The 21,208-nt window shown below is 60.6% G+C and overlaps 2 protein-coding genes across 7 annotated transcripts in view; both read right to left on the reverse strand.

Moving 5' to 3' along the window:
• Nucleotides 1-1,220: 1,220 nt before the first annotated feature.
• On the reverse strand, nt 1,221-10,207 carry GPR153 (G protein-coupled receptor 153). 2 transcript variants are annotated; one of them, XM_079138396.1, is made up of 6 exons: nt 9,875-10,173; nt 5,760-6,226; nt 4,958-5,387; nt 3,267-3,459; nt 2,503-2,687; nt 1,221-2,062 (listed from the first exon to the last, which is right to left on the reverse strand). In XM_079138396.1, exons 1-6 carry the CDS (start codon nt 10,145-10,147, stop codon nt 1,391-1,393), a joined length of 2,220 nt encoding a protein of 739 aa, XP_078994522.1. In that variant the 5' UTR covers nt 10,148-10,173; the 3' UTR covers nt 1,221-1,390. The 2 variants fall into 2 exon arrangements, with proteins under 2 accessions (XP_078994522.1, XP_078994523.1); XM_079138397.1 differs by having other exon boundaries at nt 1,939-2,416; nt 9,875-10,207.
• Nucleotides 10,208-12,797: 2,590 nt separating this feature from the next.
• Nucleotides 12,798-21,208, reverse strand: part of ACOT7 (acyl-CoA thioesterase 7) — a 78,579-nt gene continuing 70,168 nt past the window's right edge. For all 5 annotated transcript variants that reach the window (XM_079118043.1, XM_079118041.1, XM_079118042.1 and 2 more), the window contains exon 9: nt 12,798-13,210. In XM_079118043.1, the coding sequence (XP_078974169.1) occupies nt 13,112-13,210 (99 nt within the window). In that variant the 3' untranslated portion in view covers nt 12,798-13,111. The remainder of the gene's footprint in view (nt 13,211-21,208) is intronic.

The raw sequence follows: 21,208 nt of genomic DNA on the forward strand, positions 1-21,208 counted from the left end.
TGAAGGCACAGCAGCAGGCCAGAGATGACTCCTCTTGTGGCTGGGGCTGAGCTGCCGTCCCCCCTGACCCTTGCTCACCTGTGTCTGGCCCATGCCCATTATCCTATGCTAGGGACAAGAGAGGCCTCTGAAGTCAAGTCGGGCAGTCATCTGCCCCTACCCTCAGTGGCCCTTCTGGAGCTGGAACCCTGTCTGGAAGGTTAGGAAATGGGCCTAGCCACCTAAGAGGCAGAGGAAACAGGACACAGGCTGGCTCTGTGCTGGCCTTGAAACAGGCTTCAGGTCTCCACTTTGAGGGGTCACTGCGTGATGTCAGTGATATCCCTCCACGAGGTCACAGCTATTCCTGAGCCTCTCCTTCACCTAGGAAGACCTGGGCTCTGGCAGAGCCCTGGCCTGCAAGGAAGGAGAGCAAAGAGAAGCCCTGTCCCAGGGTGGGGGAGGGTCCTTTTCAGGGTAGGTAGGGGTGAGGCTGGGGATGGGCACTGGGTAAGAAGCCCACTTCCCCTTTGCTTCAGTCCTTTGAACCATGAGTCCACATCTTTCATGGTGGGAGTCAGAGGTGGCCAACGTGGTGGGGGACAGGTAACTATGGTGGAATAATGAGCACGGGGACACTAATGGTGGCTAAGGTGGCTGTGGTGCTAATGGTGATGGTGCAGAAGTGTTGTGCTTAGCTAGGGTGGAATGTCAGTTTCCAAGAGGGCGGGGGCACTGAGAGTGGGAGGCCTCAGGCCTGGGGGCCACATGCTGAAGCCTGACCCTCACAAAGGACCCCAAGAGGGCCCTGACTTCTTCTCACACCTGGTCCACTGAGTGGCCAGGGCACACTGACCAGGAGACTTCAAACAGCCCTGAGAGAGAACATGGTCACCTGTTCATCATAGATAGGAAAACTGAGGCAGAACAGGTCACAGACTGGGAGACCTGCTCAGAGAGCTTATGTGGGCTCTGAAGACCCCTGTGCTTAGAGAGACCCTCTGCAATCCATGCCCCTGAGGTGTGGCAGTTGCAGTGCAGACTGGAGGGTGGTCTGCAATTCAGTGTTTCTGGTTCCAGCTTTTCCAAGACTGGGACTTTGTTCTGATGGTGGCCCTGTCTCAGGGTCCCTGCACCTAGTCCAGATGCAGAGGGCTGGTGCAGTCCATGTGCAGACGTTGCTCACTACCCAAGCCTAGCCTCACTGGTCCCAGGAGATGCCATGCCCAGCGCAGGTGCCCCCAGGTAACACCAGCAGGGAGGAGCCAGAACAGAGGTGCTGTGGCGGGTACTTCCTTACCACCGAGAGGGGTGGCACGTTGTCTACGCGGGACACAAGTGGCATCTTTGGTGCTGGGGTCCTCGCAGGCGACTCTGCCCGCCAAGTGTTCTTAGGAGGCACCTGCGAACCCTAGGATGCTGAGCCCAGCGAGTCCGAGTGCAGTGTAACGTAGCCCGAGGACTCAGAGGGCGAACTCAGGAAGCTGCTGGTACTGCCACCGCTGCCGCCACCGCCGCCCACAGCGTGCAGGCCGCCGGGCTCGCCCCACGACACACTCAGGCTGGTCTGCAGGTGCCCGGTGTGCGCACGTGCAGCCCCGCGCGGCCCTGGGCTCCTCCGCGCGCCGCCAGGGGGCGTCGGGGCTTCACCCAACTCTGAGCGCAAAGTGGGGAAGGGCAGGGCCGGGGCCGGTGGGCGGCGCAGGGCCTGCGGCTCATGCTCGAAGGCGGTCAGGGCGAAGGCCTCGGGCAACAGTGAGGCCGAGGCGGAGCGGGCGCCAGGCCCAGGCCGGCGGCGAGGGCTGCCGGGGGACGAGTCGTGGGCGCGGCGCAGGCTGCAGTCCAGGGCCGGGGGGCGCAGCGACAGCAAGCTCTCAGCCGAGCAGCGGCGAGGGCGGAAGCGGGGTGCGTCCTCAGCGAAGGCCAGCAAGCTGCCGCGGCGCCGGTCGGGCCCCGAGGGCAGCACCAGGTGTGCCAGGGCGGCCAGGTCCTCGCCGGAGCCCCAGCGTGGCAGGAAGGAGGACAGGGGGACGGCAGCCCACACATCGGAGTCATCATGGGAGAAGCGCCGTGTGGGTGGGACCTGAGGACGGGGCGGGATTTAACCAGGAATTGCCCTCCTGGAAAACCTGGATCGACACCTCCCTGCGCTCAGGCAGGGCAGTCAGTGGGTCGGAGACCAGGGCTGCCTGGTTTGGAGCTGTGAGTTTTGGAGCAAATGACAGCCTCTCTGAACCTCAGTGTTGTCCTCTGTAGCTTGGATGGGTTGGGGAGAAGGCTCCTGAACGGAGCAGTGAGCCGGAAGCAAACAGCAGACATCAGGTGGACCATTCTTCCAAAACACAGGAAACACGGGGTAGGGGACAGGGTGCCTCTCCTGAGCCCATGCACACAGGCTCTGTGACCTCAGGCCAGCCCAGAGGGTGATGCTATTCCCCTGAGGTGCCATGAGCCTGAGATGAGCTCAGAGAAAAGGGAGGGGCGTGGGGTCGGACTGGCCCACCTCCCACCCCGCCCCCCTACCTGGAGGTACTGCATCTTGTCTTCCTGCAAGGGCCGCAGTGGGTAGAGCTGGGGCAGACCCTCCTCCAGAGCAGAGAGCTCACACTTGGCCATCCTGTCCAGGTCCACAGAGTCACCTCCACAGCTGTAGTCAAGGGGGCGCTCCAACTCCAGGTCTGGAGGGGTGCTGCCTTCCAGGCTGCTCTCTACAGAGGAGGACGGAGGCATGGGCCATAGAAACTGTGGGACCTATGGGAGGGAGTCCAGGGGATCCCCCACCTCTCACACACACAAGGCAGGGACTGGTTAGCTGAAAAGAGCAAGGCTGAGTGAGGTCCTGGTCCAAATCCTGGCTATGCCAGCCCTCAGTTGAATCTGGAACTTTCCTCACCTAGGATATGGGGGGGACCTAAGGTTACTGGAGTGCCTGCACATAACGAGGGCGCAGCCTAAGGTGTCACAGGATTGCTGCAAGAGCCCTCGGGGCAGTTCACTCTAAGGTTGTGGGTGGGGGTGAGCCTATGAACTCAGTGGAACATCCAGCCCGGGGTCCACAACCACTCGGTTAAGCAGAGTGTTGATTCATTGGAACCCCAGGGCAGCAGAGCAAGACAGGAACACTGCCCGCGGGGTGCTCAGCTTGGGGCTGACACAGGGAGTATCTGCAGTTGAGAATGGGGTCACCTGAGTGCCATGGGGAGTCTGCAAGGCAGCTGTTTTCCCACTGACCCCAGGGACCTCACCCACGTCACCCTTCCCAGGGACAACTCACAGGTCACCCTTACCATCATCTGAGTCTGCATCGTTGGCCATGAGGGCCATGCACTTCTCCCAGACGGCCTTGAGGTCTGCCCGGTAGCGGTCACAGGCCCAGAGGAAGACAGGCAGCAGCAGGGCCTGGGCCACAGAGCACCACAGTACACAGAGCGCCATCCAGGGTGCCGAGGCGTCAGCCCGCAGGCTGCTGAAGCTCACCACCTGTGGGCACAGGGCTAGGCCTGACGGCAGGACCCCAGCCTCCCTCCCAGCCTCTGCTGCCCCTTCATATAGCAGGTCCCATAACCCACTGGCCAGAGAAGGAGGTGGTGGTCACAAACAGAATTCTAGGCCCTTGGGGAGGAAAGGGCAAGGGTGTCCTGCCCACCAAGCACTGCTCACTGTCCCCATGTGCCCATGGCTTGCCGCAGTCATTGCAGGTGAGGAGCAGGCCTGGGAGCCAGCCTGCACTTTTCTGCTAACCCCCGTCCCCTGCTCCTTCTTGGCCAGTGGCCTCCTCAATGCTGCCCCTATGGCAGGCATCTAGGGCTCACACCCCCAGTGGCCTCTGGGTCAGTTCCCAGGGCCCCCCTCATTTCTCCTGTCCCAGGAGAGCCCTCATTGTCCTCCCCATCTGGAAAGAATGACATTTAACAATTTCCACAACAGAGTGGAAGTGTGCATACTGCAGACCTCATGGGAATTCTGCCATTTATGAGCTGTGTGACCCTCTGAAAACCACTCAACCTCTCTGGAGCTTGATTCCTTCGTCAGTGAAATGGGCTAAGAGCACCCCACACTACCGAGGATGAGGTATAGGTTTCAGATACTGTCTGTAACAGGCCAGAGACGGTTTCCGTAAGTGGAACTTCCCTGTTCTGAAGAGAAGCCAGAACGGACCCCTTCCTCCTGCCAGGCCCCACTCTGTTCCTACGGCGATTTACAGTTTCATGGCTCCTTCCTGCCCTCAGCATGGGGACTGGATGCCAGGCCCATTGACACCTAAGGACCCTGCAGCTGGGTGTAGCAGCAGGTGAGCAGGGGCTGCATCCCAAGCAAGCCCCCAACCCTGAAGCTGCCCACCCCCTTTCTGGACCTGTCCCACCATGACTCCAGGGGCTGCTTGGATGAAGGCTCTCAGGGGCCTGGCTGCGATTCCCTTCCCTGTGCCATTCCACACACTCTGAGGCTGCAGCTCCATGGCTGGAGGGTTTGGCGACCAGCTGCAGAGGGTCCAGGCAGTCCCACTGGATCTCAGACCCTCATTATCAAGGCCTTCCCTAGACCAGCCCTCACCTTGACCTTCCTGAGCCCTTAGGATCAGCATGACTTCCCAGCACACGCGTGGCCTGCCCTGGCCTAGCCCTGTCCCAGTCTAACTCCTGGTTACTGACCTGCCACATCTTGGGCCCTGGGCCTACTGGAAGCCTGTGGGCATGTCACCTCACCTTCCTTACCCTCTGCATCTAAGTGGCCTCTGGTGAGGGAGGAATTTCCTCTGCAGTGTGGCAGAAGAGATGGGTCAAGTCCCATCAAGGCTGCCCTGATTTTTGGAAGAAGTTCTATACCTCTCTGAACCATGCTTTTCAAACCTGTAAATGGGTACGATAATGTGCGTCTCAAAGGGTGGGGTCTGAGGCTTCAACCACCTGATGCCCAGCCTCCCACTGCCCCAAGCCCACGGCCCCTGACAGGCTCCCCACCTAACACCCTCACCCACCAGTACGGGGACACCCATGAGGCAGTCGTAGATGACCACGATGGTGGCCACCAGGCCTGTGATCTGCAGCGAGGTTTTGGCTGGCTCTGAGCCATCGATGGAAGAGCGGCGTTTGCCCTGTGCATCCTCCACTACGATGGTGGGCACAGTGAAGGTACGGTGGTCAACCTGGCGTCCCCCCTGCACAGCCAGCGTCTGGAAAAGGGCAATGGCCGTGCAGACCACCCCCATGGCCACACTGCCGCCCACCAGCAGCAAGAAGCAGACGCCGAAGCCCAGGCCGATCTCGGCCACAATGAAGCGGCAGCCGTGGGTATAGAAGCGTTCACTGGTGTCGTGCCAGCCGACAGCGGGCAGAGCTGACAGGATGAAGGACACCATCCAGATGCCCATGACGGTGTGCACAGCCTGCTTCTTGGCATTGCTCAGCCTGGCGTGGGGCAGGGCAGGACAAAGGAAACCAGCGTCACTCACAGGACCTGCAGAGGGTCCTGACCGCGCCTGGCTGCCCCGCCTGTGTCACAGTCATGGCTCAGGCAGTGTGGGGCCTTGTCCCTCATGGGAGGGGCCTGTGCACACTGCCCACATCCCTCTCGCCAGGGGTTCCTCCACTGGGCACCTGCACACTCACGCCATAGGTGCGTGTCCCCAGCAGCCCCGAGCCACCTTCCCGACTTCCCCGCCCACTCCAGCACAGGCGCGTGTGGCACAGCCACCCAGGAACCTCGCAGGTGTGCCCAGATACACTAGGCGCGTCGGTCGCGCGCAGCCCCTGGTGGAGGCACAACGCCCACACACTCACCGGTAGTTGACAGGCCAGCGGACCATCCACATGCGGTGATAGGAGAGGGAGGTGACGGAGAAGCAGGTGGCCAGGGTGAGGGTGTAGAAGGTGGACACGAAGACCTTGCAGAGGCCCTCGTTCCACTCGTAGTCGGGGCGCTGCCGTCGCAGCTGCACCACGGCGTAGGTGGTGATGGGCACGGCCACGTTGAGCATGTGGGTGGCCGCGAGAGTGCACAGCAGGAACTCCAGGGGCTTCCACTTCTTCTGCTTGGCACCCACACTGAGGATGCCCCAGGCATTGGCCAGCAGGGAGAGGCCTCCACATGCCAACCAGCCTACCGCACTGCCAGGCAGTCGCCGCTCATCACTCATGGTGCAAACGGGAGCTGGCAAGCGGCCGAGGCATCCTCCTTGGAGCCAGACCTTGGCATGGGCAGCAGCCCTCACAGGCGGTGGCTCAGGGACACCAGGAACCGCGAGCAGCTGGGGGGAGGGGCAAGCACTCAGTGACTCCCCTCTGACCACAGCATTGGAGTTCTGGGCTGTGGGAGAGGGGAGTCCCATCTGTCTGGTCCTGTCTCACACCAGGATTCCAGGCCCTGCTCACTACCCCTGGCCTTTTGCCCATGAGCTGGGCACCCAAGGACTGTACACAGGGGTGCCCAGTCACTGCATGTGTCCTCACTGCTGCCCACTCCTGATCAAGGCTTAGCACCTGGGCTTTCTTTCAGGTCATCTGCATCCACAGGCCAATAGACATTCTTGCCCCAAGTGCATCCTGGTCCTGTCCCAGAACAAACCCTCTCTCCGTCAGTGTTCCAAAGACCTCCCACGGCCCCCTTGGTCTCCCCAGAGCTCAGGGTTCCCACCTCGGTTGGCCCAGTGATGCCCGTCCCTTCCCGGTTCACCCAGTGACCCGTGGGGCAGGGGTGAACTGGCGACCACTTTCAGCCCACCCTGGAACGGGCAGCTGCTTCACCGGTCACACCCCAGTTGGCCTTCCACGGGTGATGCCCATCACTTGAGGGTTGAGGGTGGTCCCAGTCCAACTGCAGGCAGGGGATAAAGCTCCAGCACCCTTGGCGTCTGGCTCAGGAAAGGTCCCTGAGCCATGTCCTCCTCTGACAAGGACTGCCCTGCTTCTTCCATGGGAGCTACAGTGGACAGACATTGCACCTCTAAAGCCCTAAACCTGGGTCTTACATATAATAAATGCTATGTGGTGGCGGTCAGTATTATGTTCCGATGACATGGGCAGCATTGGCCTGGGGACAGCCCAGAGCCAGACCTTGACTCTGCAGAGGAACTGCCAACTGCCTTTGGATGTGAGCCAGGGACACAGGATGTTGGGCAGGGGCTGTGTATCAGGGAGGTGCCCCATCCTGCCAGAGGGCTGGGTGACAGGTCCCTCCCTCCCCCTTCCCAGCCTGGCAGCCCTGGGCCACCTCCCTGTGCAGAGCACTGCTAGGCACCAGCACCAGCCACCATTCCCCGGGAATGGCGTGTCTGCAGCTGGGATGGAGGGGCCACTGAAGCCTTAGCCAAATCACCTGGCTCTCAGGCAGGGAAAGCAATGTTGTCCTGGTCAGCATTTTTTTTCTGTATTAGGGACTGAACCCAGAGGCACTCTACCACTGAGCTATATCCCCAGACCTTATTTGTTAAAATTTGAGACAGGGACACTTAGTTACCCAGGCTGGCCTTGAACTTGTGATTCTCTTGCCTTAGCCTTCCAGGCTGCTGGAGTCACAGGCCCCCAGAAGTTGTGTGAAGCTCTTTGGTATGTCTGTGGCCCACTCCCAGGACACTCAGGGAACCCCAAGCAATGTGTCTCATTCATTTCTGGGTCCTTGCCCCAGATCTGCTGAGACCCTGGACCCACGAGACGAGGCAGCTACGGCCAGGAAATTCCTTCCCAAACACGGCAGCCTTCCCTCCAGCACCCAGACTAGTGTGGGAGGCAGTGTGACCCTCCTCCTCCATTCTTGTGTCCAGCAAAGCTCTCTGGCCATGGTGCAGAGGCCCCAAGGTGAGGGAGTAAGTGTAGGTTTGGCAGACCGCTGGACACAGCCCCAGCTCCCAGCTTGTTACCTGATGCCTCTGTGCCTCCCTTTTATCATCAGATAAGACAGTGCCTATCTTGAAGTGTTGAGGGTGACCTATGCTGGGGGAGGGGGTGCCAGGAGTGGAGCTAGGCACGTAGCAAGTGCTTAGTAAATGCCTGCCAAGGGCCAAGACACTGAGGTTGGTGTCGGTAAGCCTCAGACCTGCAGGCAGACATACATTCACCCAGACCAGCCTGGGGATGAGGCGGCCACAGGACTGCATCCAGCCTTTGGTTCGCCTGGCAGTGGTGGTGGACCACCACTGTGGGCCAGAGACTGCAGACACCAGCCACCTCTAGGGTATCAAATAGGTAAGCGGACTCGGCATGCACGTGGTGGGCCAGGATCTATTTCTAACTATTTTCTGCCTTGGCTGTCAGATGCCCAAGTATGCTCTGTCTGACCCTTGTGACTTTGGCCTGTGTGGTCTACCCTGCCCATGTGTTGATGACTGGTACAGTAGTGAGGAAGGCACCACAGACTGCCAGTTGCACGCTTCACAGTGCCCGTTCTTTCCCTTATCTAGCCTAATAGTGCCTTGCTGAAGGGAAAGCTTTAGGTCTGTGGGCAGGGAACAGTGTCCGCTGGGCAAGGAAGGAAGTGTCCTACTGCAAACCGCTACACTCCTCCCACTTAGTATCCCCAGCAATTTTGTGTGGTGAACAATGCTGCCAACCCCACTTTAAAGATGACCAGTAGAGGCAGAGAGAAGCAAAACTATGTACCCATGCCATTATATGCCAGAGTCAAGATCCAAACTCCATGTACCAAAGTCTCGACCTCTCAAACCCTAAAATGCCTGGGAGCCGGGCATTTGTGCTGTTACTGTTATTGCCGCCTGTCCTCATAGGGCAGAGCCTCCTGTGGGAACACCACTGCTCTGAGCTGGGAGCAACGGAGGAAAGTGGCAGGGCTGCGTTGGAGCCCTGCATTCCTGGACACCGTGGTCTGGTGTGGGGGAGTAATGTCCTGGGGTGGTGATGGGGGTAGACAGGTCTTCAGGAGAAGAGTGACAGGGGACTGGCTGTGAGAACAGCGTGTCCTCCCTCCATACTGATGACCGCAGATCCACTGATCACAGACCTACAATTCTTCACAGGGAGCAGCGGCCACTGGGGTCCAAACCCCAGGATGAGGTCCTGAGGCGTGTCGCCGCCCTGCTAGCAAGCTCCTCCTGCACTGCACTCAGCATCCCCAAGCATTTCCAGGACTAGGCTTCCTACACCCTCCCCAGCTCAGGGCAGACTGCAGGTGCCACAGCTCGGTCCAAGGACCCCAGACCCTGAAGCCTCCCTCAGCAGGGTCTGCGGGCGGGGCCCGGGAGTGACGTCACAGACCCGGGCCAATGAGGCCGCGCGGCCCCAGGGCTCTATTGCGCAACAAAGAGAACCCAGAACTTGAAAGGATTGCCCGGGCTCTAGCTGCTCCCGCCCGGATCGCGCGGGCCTGCTCCCCGGGCTCCTGCCCCCACGTTGGCTTCCGCGGGTGCTGCGCCAATGGTCCTGCAGAGCCCGGCCCTGCAGCCGCTCGGGGGCGGGGCACGCAGTTCACACCTCCCCCCAAGGCCCCACCCCTGCGATCCCAGCCCCGGGGCTCGGGTCACCCCTCCACGTCTCCAACAGGCGCTCCCCCTCCTGCTCGTCCCCAATAGGTCCCTCTTGTCCTGCCCAGCCCCGAGGGCGCGTCCGGGCGACCGCCTGGGGAGTCGAAAGCTGGCCGGACCGCGGCTCCCGGGCACTCTCAGGGTTGCGCGGGGGAAGGGGCGGGCCCTGGACCCCCAGAGTGGCCACCCTCGCCCTCCGCGGGCCACTGGGGCGGAGCTGCCAGGCCTGAGGATGGGGGAACCGAAGCTCCGGGGAAGTTACCCTGAAGGTCCCCAAGTTGGGGAGGTTCCAGCCCTAAGCGGTGCCGGCTGCCCCTCCGACCCACCCCTACGACGACGGAGCGCCGACGGTCCCCTCCCCTCCGAATCCTCCCGCGGGAATTTCCCGCCCGGCCGCCCCCGGGTCAGGGCGGCGACGCTCACCCTGTTTGGGGGCTCCCGGGGCTCCTGCTCGCCGTTCCCGCCTCCGGCTCGGGCTGCGGTGCCCACGCCCCGGGACCCAGCGCGGGCCGCCGGGGGCAGCTGGCGGCGGAGCGGCCCGCCGGCCGGGGCATCCTGGCGGCGGACACGGATGGCCGGGGCGCTCCGCTCGGCCCGCCGCCCTCCCTCGGCGCCGCCTCCGCCGCGGCCGCGCGGTGCTCCCGCCGCTCGCCTGGCTGCGCTGGGCCCGGGGGCGGGGGGCGGACCAGGGCGCATGCCTCCGCCGGGGCCTCCGCGCCGCCCCTCGGCCCGCCCCGCCCCGCCTGCTCCCAGGCGCGGCCCGCAGCGCGGTCGGTCTGTCCGTCCGCCGTCTGCCCCTCCCCCGCAGTGGGGCTTCAGGCCAGCGCGGCGAGCGGCGCATCCCGCCCACGCCCGAGCCCCGCGCTAGGTCCGGGGTCAGTCCACACGCCGCGGCCGCCTCCGAGCCGCCTGGAAAGACCCAGGCCTGGGGCTGGCGGGGCCCGCGGGCCAGAGGGAGCTGGGACCGGGAGGACAGTGAGAACCTGGGGCTGGGGTGGGAGGCCCAGGGAGGCCTTCCCAGGGGCAGCCACGTCTAAGGTGAGCAAGCGTGGCGGGGTGTGGACAGGACCGGCCCGCCTGAGGATCGGCGGTTTCTAGGAACCCGGAGTTGCTTGGTCCAGAGCCAGAGCAGCCAAAGTTGAGGTTATGCCAGCTGAGGATTCCAATTTATCCCTGGGCCCTGTGGACCCATTAAAGGAATAATGGTCCCCGTGACCAGCCCTTTCCACGTGGGCTCAGAAATGACCTGTCAAGCCATGCTCCTCCCCTTGCAGCTGGGACATGTCCAGGTCAGCAGCCTGATCCCCACATCTCCTTCCTTCTCTCTCATGTCCTCCTGCTGTTAGCCTGGTAGGATACAGTCGGTCACCTATAGACTGACAGCCTAAGTTTATTTCATCTGCTGGAAACCGTCCCACTCCTCAGTGGGGATGTCTGAAGACCCCTCCAAAGAGTAGAGCTGGTATCTTAGCCTCCTATGTAGGTGAGCGTGGTACCTGTGTTACCTTCTAAGAAACCCATTGACCACACATAGTGGGTACCAGGCCCACGGCTGCCTGGCACAGTACTGTCCTTTCTGGGCACAGGGGAAGCCTCCCTGGGCAGGCAACCCTGTGTCTGCAGGGTGGGCAGGCACCTGGCCAGGATGAGACCCAAACCAACTGCAGCATAGAGCCACCTGGCAACTGCCTGGTCAGGCAGGTCTGCCTAGAACTGGGCAGCATGGCTTTTGTGCCCACTTTAACCCATACAACCCAGGTCCCTGAGCAACTTTTGGGGGCCATGGTAGGCCTTAGGGCCAGTCTGGACAGAAGTTAAGGTATTTGTAAAGAAAGTCTCCACAATATCATGCAGGGGCCCTTGGGGAGTGGGGAACTGGGCCATGCCCTCTCCCACACTCCCTGTGACTTCTGGGGTGCTCAGAGCCTAAGTATCCCCTGGGAATCCTCCATGGACAGGCTGGCTTCCCATCCAGGAGGCCCTGGTTATAAACAGATTGCCAGCAGTGGAAGGCAGGGACAGGACAGCTGTAATCAAATGTGGCATTTCTTTCTTTTTTTTTTGGGGGGGGGGTGCTGGGATTGAACTCAGCCCCTTGAGCATGCTAAGCAGGTTCCACAACTGAGCTACACCCCCAGCCCCAAGCATGGCATTTCTCAGATTCTGAGCCATGCCTCTGCCCATGGGCCTGACTCCCTTCCACCGCCAGGCTCGCTCAGTTATGGATGCCTCTGTCCACCTTAGCTGGGTTTGGGGCATGTGGCAGATGGGACCCTAATGGCTGCCCTGGCTTTACTTATTCCATGCTGTCTTGTGCCTGATACTTAGTGCTTTGTGCACCTGTGTGGCAGGTTTTAGGTACCTGACTTGTGCAAAGTCAGGTGTTAGTGCCCAAGGTGGGACAGACTCGGGAGTCTGAAGCCTGGCCCACCTTATTGGGAAGGATGCAGATGCCTAGGTCCTGCCCCCTCAGTGAGCCCAGTGTGTCCGGCTCTGGCTTGGAGCACAGCTTGCTGGCCTCAGCTAGCTTTCTGCTTGCCCTTGGTGGCTTCTCATCACCCTGAGCTCAGAGCCTCATGGCATGGGTTGTGGGTGGGCTGCAGGGGGACAGGTGAGTCAATGTGGCCTGAGCACCCTCCAGGGGCTGAGGGGTAGGGCAGGGTTGCTGTGGCTTCACAAGGTTTGAGTTTGTTCTCTCCCTTTGCTCCCAGCAGGAAATAACCCCCTCAGTCGGGACTCAGGCCTGAGACAGATTCCAAATCTCTTGGCGGGTGTTTCTCCATCTGGAGCTGGGTTCTCTCTCTAGGGGCCCAAGGGAGCCTCATGCGAGGCTGCAACTGTTGGTGGGCCAGTCTCTTCTCCAGGCAGTGGGACAGATTCCATGGGCTTCAGGGACAAGGTCAGGCGCCACCCCCAAGGGTGTCTGGTGGACTGTGGTGGAGGGTGGGGTCTGGCCCTCTGCAGAGGCCTTGGTGGTTTATCTACTCTCTGGGGCGGCGGACCCGATGCACACACAAACCCAGACACAGATGCTCATGCACCACACACGTACACTTGGAGACAGCAACATGAAGGATGTGGCCCTGAGTCAACTCCCTCCCAGGTTCCTGCCAGGATGTGACCTCTGGAGCCAGGCTGCAAATCCTCTACAGCCGGACAGGAATGGGTGGGTGCTGCTATGCCTGAGGCCTGGGGCACACGCAGGTGCTGGGGCCAGGAGGGGTGGAGCCCAGGAGGAAGACGCAAGCTCAGAGGAACAGAAGGCTGAGGCTGCACATAGGAGCCCCCGTGCCACAGTCCAGTGGGAGAGCAGACTCTTGACAAAAGACCACCCAGGCTTCACAGGTCCAGCCAAACAGCAGCTTTATTAGGGCACTGAATTCTTCACATACCTTAATGTGCTCGGAAGCATCCCTAGGGTGCCTGTGGATGCCTCCAGCATTTGGGACAATACTGTGTAGCATTTATACTGGAAGGATATAAATAAAGCTTTGGTGCACAGGCTCTCGGGACAGGGCGCAGGTTAACACTGCCACGTGGATACGTCACACAGCACCAGCTTTCAACAGGAGTGGGGGTTTTGGCCAAGGGGATAACTTCTAAGTGACTGGAACTGGGGCTTTCACTGCAGATGCTCAGGCCCCAGTGGCAGAAGAGGGTCTAGGGCTGTGACTCTGTGTGGCCCTGTCGCTTTGCCTTCATCTGGAGGTACCGTCCTTTGCCTTCTTCAAAGCGCTTTTTCTCATCCTCAGTCTCGGGCTGTGGGCCACACAGAAAGAGCAGAGGTTAGACCGGATGTAGAACCGCCAAGGCAGGCGAGGTGACCTGGTGCTGGGGCCTGCCCTTCCCCCACCTGTGTCTGCACTGTCCCAGGCAAGGGCTCCTGCCACATCCTCCCAACCTGTCACAGACTGGCTGAGCCCCACAGACATGCCTCCCTTACCTTTCACATGGGTGGAATTCCAAGCCCAAGTGTCCCTTTGGTAATGCGCTTCAGCTGAAAACGCACTTGAAAATGAAAGGTGGGCAGGTGACACTAGAGCCGAGTGTGAGCAGAGAGCAAGGAAAGAGGAACCCTGCGTTTATCCCACTGCCACGGAAAGCCAGCAGCCTGTGGCGTGTGCTCCTAAGGGAAGGCAGGGACACTGATCTAGCTGTGACCTTGAGAAGGCCACTGCTCTGACCCAGGTGCAACAGTGCCTGCTTTGTGGGGAGATGACCCTGTCACCTGCTCTGGCCAAGCAGATGCTTAGAAAGCGGCCTATTGGACCTAAGGCACCCCTTGTACTTGTTCCTTCCTCTGAACAACTTAAGAGGCTGCACCCGCGTCCTTAGTGGGTACAGCAGGCTGACTGTGGGATTCTTTGGTTAAGGCTGGGTTCTGCCCAGGACGGTTTATGCCTGCTGGGGGGCTGGCACCATCTGACTTGCCATGAACCCGGGGAAGATGCATGGCAGAAGCATTAGGTGGTCACTTCTGAGGCCTCATCCGTGCCACCACCAGGTTCCATCTGGCATTGCCCTGGCTAGGATTCAGGTTTAATGAGCCGTGCTAATTCCCCTGGGATGCCATTTCATGGCAACATTTTGAGGGTGTCTGAAAGCCAAGGAAACGGGGCTGCTGTCCTTCATCCACTGTGACTCCAAGCCCAGGAGCTATTTTTAGGCCTCGGTGCTTTACAGACAAATGGTATATTGGCAGAAGAGAGAACTACGGGCAGAGGACGTAACGTCAAGTCACACCAAATACTTTCTCCCCTCAGCCTTCTCCAAAATTGCTCCCAAAATGTCACCAGGTGTACACTGTCCAAACCCTGCCAGTGTGATGTCGGTGGGACACAAGGGAGTTGAAAGACCCAGGCGCAGGCCCCCACGGGGGCTGAGTCCCGTTTGAGGAGTCTTGGACACACACGACAATGGTGGCTTCTCTAGGATGTTTTATAGAAGAAATCCCTCTGCTGTTCTGGTTTGGTCTCTGGTTGACTTAGGAAAAGAAAACTCCAAGCTATACAATGTGACTTGAAACAGCCCAGGGAAGAGAAAAAGTTCTTTCTCAGGTTAGCACAAGTTCTAAGAGGGCAAGACCCCTGAGCTTCCTGGGGGCTGGTGGGCCCCACAGGGATGTGCATGGGCTTCCCACACTTTAATGTATTTAAGAATCATCTGGGGATCTCATCCATGCAGGGTCTGATGGGGTGGGTCTAGGACTGAGGCTGAGACTCAGTTCTTGCAGGCTCCTAAGTGGCGTGATGCTGCTGGGCAGGGACCTCGTTTTGTATGGTCCCATCTTCATCCAGTCCTGCCTCAAATGGGAGACATCTGAAGTGGCCAAAAATGCAAGGTCAGAGCCACTGACATCTGAAGTGGCAAAAATGCAAGGTCAGGCTAGAATAGTGGGGCCTTTCCATCCCCTGCCCATGGAGTCTCTTGGTGTGGCTGAGGCCTGCCCAATGCGGGGAGCTTCTGGTCTACCTCTCAGGGGACCTCGTTGCGGGCAGAACGAGTACCATGGAGTTCGTGGGTGTCCTGGAGCTGGGAGACAAGGTGGAGCATGGGGGTGCCTCCTGGGTTGGCAGGAGAGCCGAAGGGGCCAGGTATGCTGGACCACACACATAAGCTGCTTCTAGCGTAAAAGCCCCACTCTTTGCAGCGGCCCTCCCCTCTACCTGGAGGAACACCTGCCCCTGCCCCCCGCCTGAGAGAGGAAAGGAGCAGGAGGCTTGGACATGAGGAAACCTTCCAGAGCGTGTGCAGTGCCTGTGAAAGATGGCTGGACCAGGGCACGTTCGCCTGGGCCCTCTGCTGCTGAAAATGGGCCTGCCTGATGTGGGGGGGACTTCCTGCTGTTTCCCTGGTACTCCTGGGAAGTGCTGCCATGTACCACACTGGCCAGGCACCTGGTCCCCAAGTGCCTGGGTCGCCAGCCAAGTGCTCTTACAGCTCAAGGAGCCAGGAAGGAGCAAATGACTCTGCAGAATTGAGAGCACGAGCTCAGGGGCTACCACAGGCATCCCTGAAGGCCACCAGGATTGGCCCACCCAAGGCTGGGGTAGGTGAAGGAGGCTGCTGGGCCCAGGAGAGGCCTGTCTGTGGATTCCCCTGGGCTGTGCACACTGGGACCCTGGTCCTCTCCTGGATGATGCCTGTTCCTGCCCCCTTGGCCTGGGCCGGACGGATTTGGGAGCCTGCACCCTTGAATGATGCACACTGGCACCAAGCCTGTGAGATCCCAAAGTACGACTGGTTTGTTGCGCTGGGGCTGTAGCTTGGTGGAGGAGTGCTTGCCTAGCCCACGTGAGGCACTGGGTTCGAGCCTTGGCACCACATAAAAACCAGTCAATAAAATAAAGGTATTGTGTCCATCTGCAACTAAAAAATATCCGTTTGTTTCTCCCAGCTCGTTTGGCCAGGCCCTTGCTAAGGACCACCCCGCAGCCTGGGTTTGGCCTCCACTCTGCTGCCATCAGCTTGCCCCGAGTGCCCTCAGAGCTGGCCTGACAGCCTGCATCCAGGTGCTCCCTGTGAGGACGCAGGCTGCCACCTCAGGCCCACCCCACTGCATGCAGGCTCTCAGGCTCCTGCAGGCCTCTTCCTGCGCCCAGAAGCCAGCACCACCTCCCCCACGGACGGGGGAGGGCAGGCAGGCGGCTGCTTGCTCTAATCCCGGCCTTGGCGTCACTAGCCCTGTGAACCTCCCAGCACTGCTCCCCATGACACAGGCCAAGCTCCAGGCCCCCAACAGTCCACGTTCAACCCCGCAGAGGTCCCTCACGGCGGCCTTGTCAACGGAGCCTGTTTGTATGAAACACTCACAATAAACAATACAGAGGCAAAGTGACCAGGGGCGGGATGACAGAGGGGCTGGGGACGTCCTAAAAAGGACAGTGGCGAGGCTGTGCACCCTGGGCGCGTGGAAAGCCAGCACGGGGATCACAGGTCAGTGAGGCAGGCGCCCCACCCAGATCCTGGCACATCAGGGGCAAGGGTGGAGGAGACACTCGCTGTTAGAACCAAATGCCTTCTCTGCAGCAGTGACGAAGTCTCCTTTCATTCGGTCCCCCTGAGTTCTGCTAGGAGCTGGGGACCCTGTCCTCGGGAACTGATAATATACAGAAAAGTAGGAAAATAATGTAGTTCGCAGACAAGTGACAACTGTGTGGCAAAAGAATGGCAGAGCAGGGAGAGGGCGCTGCTGGGTGCCGCGAGGGGCAAGCTGCACCCTGGGGACAGCAGGCCTGGGGAGGGCCAGGGAGCAGCTGAGTGGCACTGAGCAGGGGCAGATGATTTGGGGAGGCCAGCCGCGGTGGAAGAAGCCTGGCATGGACCCCCCCCCAACCTACAAGGCACCCAGACCATCTGCCAACAGCTGCCACTAGCCCCCTGGGCAGACCTACTAAATGGCAGAGTCAGCTCCGCCACTGAAGGTCATCCCATTGGACTGCAGAGCACCGGGCAACAGAGAGTGGCCTGGTCTGCCACAGAGGGAGCCGGGGTGGGCCCTCAGGCCAGCTCCTCCTCAGCCTCCTCCTAGGCTGGCGTGTGCAGGGGCTGCCAGAGGGGTCAACCCGGATGACCGGGTCTGGGGTGAGGAGGACGAGCACTCATATGGGAGCACTGCACGTGCCCGGAACGAGTGCGTGGCAACACTGGGTTGGGTCCTCATCAGGGCGGGGACCGGGAGGCGGGTAAGGTGCCCTGATGCCCGCCCTAAGGGGGCGTAGGTCCCACACATTCAGGACAGGCCTTGCTCACCTTCCCTAGTCCCTCCCCAGCTCTCCTGCAGCGGTGACAGCGCAGCCGGGGGAGCTTTCCTCAGTTGACCTCTCTCAGACCTGTGGACACCCTCCAGCCTATCACTCCAAACGGTGGCAGACGCCTATGATCTCGGCAGCCATCAGCCCATTAGGTGGTTCCAGAAGGCGTATATCAAAGGCTCCGGACACCTAACTCACTAGTCCTTCAGCGTGGGTCCTGAGGAGGGCACAGGCTGAGGTGCAGGAATCCTAGCAGCCAGCCAGGGTGCAGGGTGAAGCCAGCGCTGCTCCAGCGTCTCTTCCATGTTGAATTCTCAGAGCAAACTCATCAGCCAGGATCTGCCCTCCGTGGAAACCGATGTCTGCTGATGGACGTGCAGAAAGCTGCCAGGGAATGTGGCCAAGACTCCGCAGGAGCCTGGGAGGATGAGGCTGGAGGACGGCCTCAGCACTCTGCTATCTCTGGCCAGTGGCAAGTGCTGGATGTCCCAGTTCTGCGACGGTCCAGGGCAGGCCTAAGAGCTGAGCTTGTCTCGTTAGCCTCAAACCTCTGCATCGAGCAGCCACCTATGAGCACTGACCCACCGACAACCTAGGCCCCTGGAGGGGTGTCCCGCCCGGGCAGAGGTCCACAGAGACAGCGAGGTCCCAGGCACCCAGCCAGGGGGGCAGTGCGGCATCTGCCCTGTGTGGGAGCAGGGTCCCTGGGCCCGGCTGTGGGTATTCAGCCACCCCAGGCCACGAGCTCCAATCAACAGCTCCCCCACACAAGTGACTAAGGGGACTGCCATGTCCCTGGTAGGTGTGGGGCTGGCATAAAGAGACAGATGGCTCACTGAGCACAGCCCCCGTCCCCGACAGCTACCACCTCTTCACAGCGGGCCCCTTCCATAAACAAAGCAAATAAATACACAGGGCTTTGTGTCCCTCAGAAGGGAGGGAGGAAAAGGCTTCTCCAGGGCAATCCAAGTCTCCTTCACAAATCCGAGGCTGTGGGACGGGGGCTGGTGACCTTAGGCCACAGCACCTACTTGCAGCCTCCTTCCAGGCCTCTCTGCACATGCCAGAGGAAAAAGGTGGAGGCAAAGGGAACTTTGGGCAAATTGGGACATGGTGACCCTGTGAACCCAGGGCACCTGGCTAGTGGAAGGGAGAGAGGGCATGACCCTGGGCCAGGTGGACCTGGCTGGAGGCATGAGGTGCACTGTTCACCAGAGGGGTCCGTTTCTCTCACCTGCGGAACAGGGAAGGATGCGAGGAGGTGACACGGGCGTGCTTGCTGGGGTGCAGGCACATGACCTTGGAGACCATCTTGTGAGGAGCTGGCAGCAGCTCCAAGGACATGCCCTGCTGCTGTACATCTGCCCACTTGAGGCACTGCCTGGGAGGAGAGCCAGATGGCCCCAGGGACATCACGGCAGCCAGGCCTTTAGGGCACTGTGCCCACCCACGGGAACAGGGGCTGAGGGAGGGTCCCTCTGCAGCAGGTCAAAGGCACACTGCCTCCTCTGTGCCAAGGTCTCTGCCCAGCACTAAGTGCCGGGCCCCAGCTGTGCCTGCCTGGTGTCTCCTGGGCCGGGACCTGTGTCTTTCCCTCTCCTCTGCGTCTCCTGCCAAGTGCTGTCTTCTGGGCGCATTTCCACCGGAGGGGAAGCCTGTGGCTTTCCAGCCTAGTGTTGCAAACCAAATGTTTTCCACTTTGCATTTTCTGTGCTTCGAGAACACACATTGGGAACGTGGCACAGAGGTCGAGTGACTACCCTCGGTACGATCAATAGCTTGTCCTTTCTGCAACCAGCAAGCGTCTGGTGCGAGGAGGGCTCCAGGGCGCCAGAATTGCTTCCCGCAAGCCTGAGGGACACAGACCTCCTCAACTAGGCAGCCACGTGGCAGCCTCTGCCACGATCTGATGGAGACCAGAGGGGTCTTAGGACAGTCCCAAAAGCAATGAAAACATCTTCTGGTTATTAGGGACACTCAGCATGGCCTGCCAAGGGCCACTGTGTGGAGAAGAGACCAGGCAAGGGCGACCTCTGTACCGGCACCCACTGCCCTCCCAGATCCCTGCCTCCCAGGGTCCGGCTCCACCGAGGACCCCACCTGGGCAGGGCAGAGTCAGGTACCAGGCAGCAGGACGCACCCACTGCCCCTGCACACCTGGGCTGACCTCTCTGCCCCTGCGCCTAAGTCTCCAACGAAGATGGCACGAGGGAGTCCTGAACACCTCCCGGGCTGCCTCACCTGCAGCCTCCACTCAGACCCTGTAAACGCTGGTCCCATGTGTGGCTGAGAAACCCCCATGCAGAGGCTAATGGAAGGTCACAGGCAGAGGTGGGGGGTGCAGAGGGGGAAGAGCAGTCGGCTCAGGCCTTGTCTCTGGGGGTGGGGGCTGGGTAGCCCTGCAGTTGGGTTCCTGGACACCACTGTCCTCACCAGCAACAACAGACCACAACTGCCAGCTGCCAAGTGCTCGGTACCAGCCAGGCCCGGCCAGGCCACGTCCTCACTGTAGCCTCTGCCTTCTCCACGGAGGGGTCCCAGGGCCTGTCCTTCCTGGCATCTCTGTGAAGTGCATCTGGCCTCCACCAGGGCCCTTGTGCCCCTTGAGGACAGAGCAGTGGGTCATCCAGTAACAGCACGGTTCTCGGTGCTTGGGTCAGGTGGGCCTTACCCTGCCCTAGGACACACCAGGAGTGACACCTAGGAAACCTTGGACCCGGTGCCCTGGTCTCATCTGGGTCCAAAGACCTCTCCTGGCCTCTCCTGCCTTCCACAGCAGCCTTGGCGGAACCTGGGGCACGCTGGCCATCCCACGTGCCCTGTGGAACCCTGCCATGGGCCTCTCGGTTCCCTCCCAGCCCACACCCTGCAACAGCATGGCATCCTTGTGCCACTGTCTCAGTGGCCAGTCCTCTCGTGGACTGTGAGTGGAGCGGGCGGAGAGGCACCCTCACTGCTATGTCCCCCCCAGACCTGTGGCCAGTGCTGGCAAAGAGGCAGGGACACGGCTGCCGGGTCACGGATAGCCCCATGTAGAATGCAGAACCAAAGGTGGCAGGAGAAGAGCCAGGCTTGAGGCGGGGCTGGCAGGGGCATGGCGCCCTCACCCCTGCTGACCTCGTGTGTGGCGCCCAGTGCTGGTTCTGGGGGAGGGGGCTCACCAAGTTCCCGAGCACTGGCCAGTCAGGCAGCAGGGGTGGCTTCATGACCTGTCGCTGTCCTGATACCCGGCAGGAAGCTGGCGAACATGCCACTACACCAGGGCTCCATGGGCTCCAGTCTGGGACACCCACCTGTGCGTTGGCAGCCAGCTGGGGACAGGTTCCCTCGGAGGCAAACGGCGCCTGCGCCTGCTGAGACTGACACCAAGCCTGCTGCACTCCCAGCCTGGCCAACAACTAAAGGTGCCCCCGAGTTTACGCCTGGCTAAACAGGCAAGGACAATGGAAGAGGTAAGGACTGCCCAGTGACCAGCGTGGAACTGTCCATTCCCGGCAGGGTCACAGGGGCTGACAGAAGGCCAGAGTGCTGGAGGGCTCCTCTGGTTGTGGAATTCCCTAGGACTAGGTGTGGTCCCTCAGCCTGCAGGAGCTTGTGGCCCTGTGGTGTCCATGACACCAAAGTGTCCACCAAACTGGAACCCCTGGGCCCCTGCTCCATAACCAGGGACCCACCCATGTGAGGACCTCTGCTTCCCATATTCGGGGGCGTCCCTCCTGCCACGCCAGGTCACAGAGAGCAGTCCCCCTCTTCTTCCCAAGCAGGAAAGGTGGCGGCCACCTGTACCGCTGCTGTCCTCCAGGGGAAGGGCCCACAGGAGCATGGAAAGCTCGGCACTGTGCCGCCTCCTCAAGGGCCTTCCAGTGAGATCATCCCTGAAACTGCAGAGGCAGCTCCTGCAGAGTGGCCAGCCTGTGGGCTCAAGCCAGGAAAGCAAGGCTCCTGGAGGGGGAGCCACAGCCCTGACCACTGGGGGGCTCTCCAGCCGCCCTCAGGCTGGTAT

Source organism: Sciurus vulgaris, assembly GCF_902686455.1.
Source record: "Sciurus vulgaris genome assembly, chromosome: 1".
Taxonomy (NCBI): Eukaryota; Metazoa; Chordata; class Mammalia; order Rodentia; family Sciuridae; genus Sciurus; species Sciurus vulgaris.

Bases quoted from the DNA above. Each gene is read 5' to 3' on its own strand.
- GPR153 (XM_079138396.1), bottom strand. From the start codon at position 10,147: ATGCGCCCTGGTCCGCCCCCCGCCCCCGGGCCCAGCGCAGCCAGGCGA. The intron at 6,227-9,874 runs GTGAGCGTCGCC...CCCTCCCCCCAG, and splicing joins CCCGGGAGCCCCCAAACAGG to CTGCTCGCGGTTCCTGGTGT. The intron at 2,688-3,266 runs GTAAGGGTGACC...CCTCCTCTGTAG, and splicing joins CGATGCAGACTCAGATGATG to AGAGCAGCCTGGAAGGCAGC.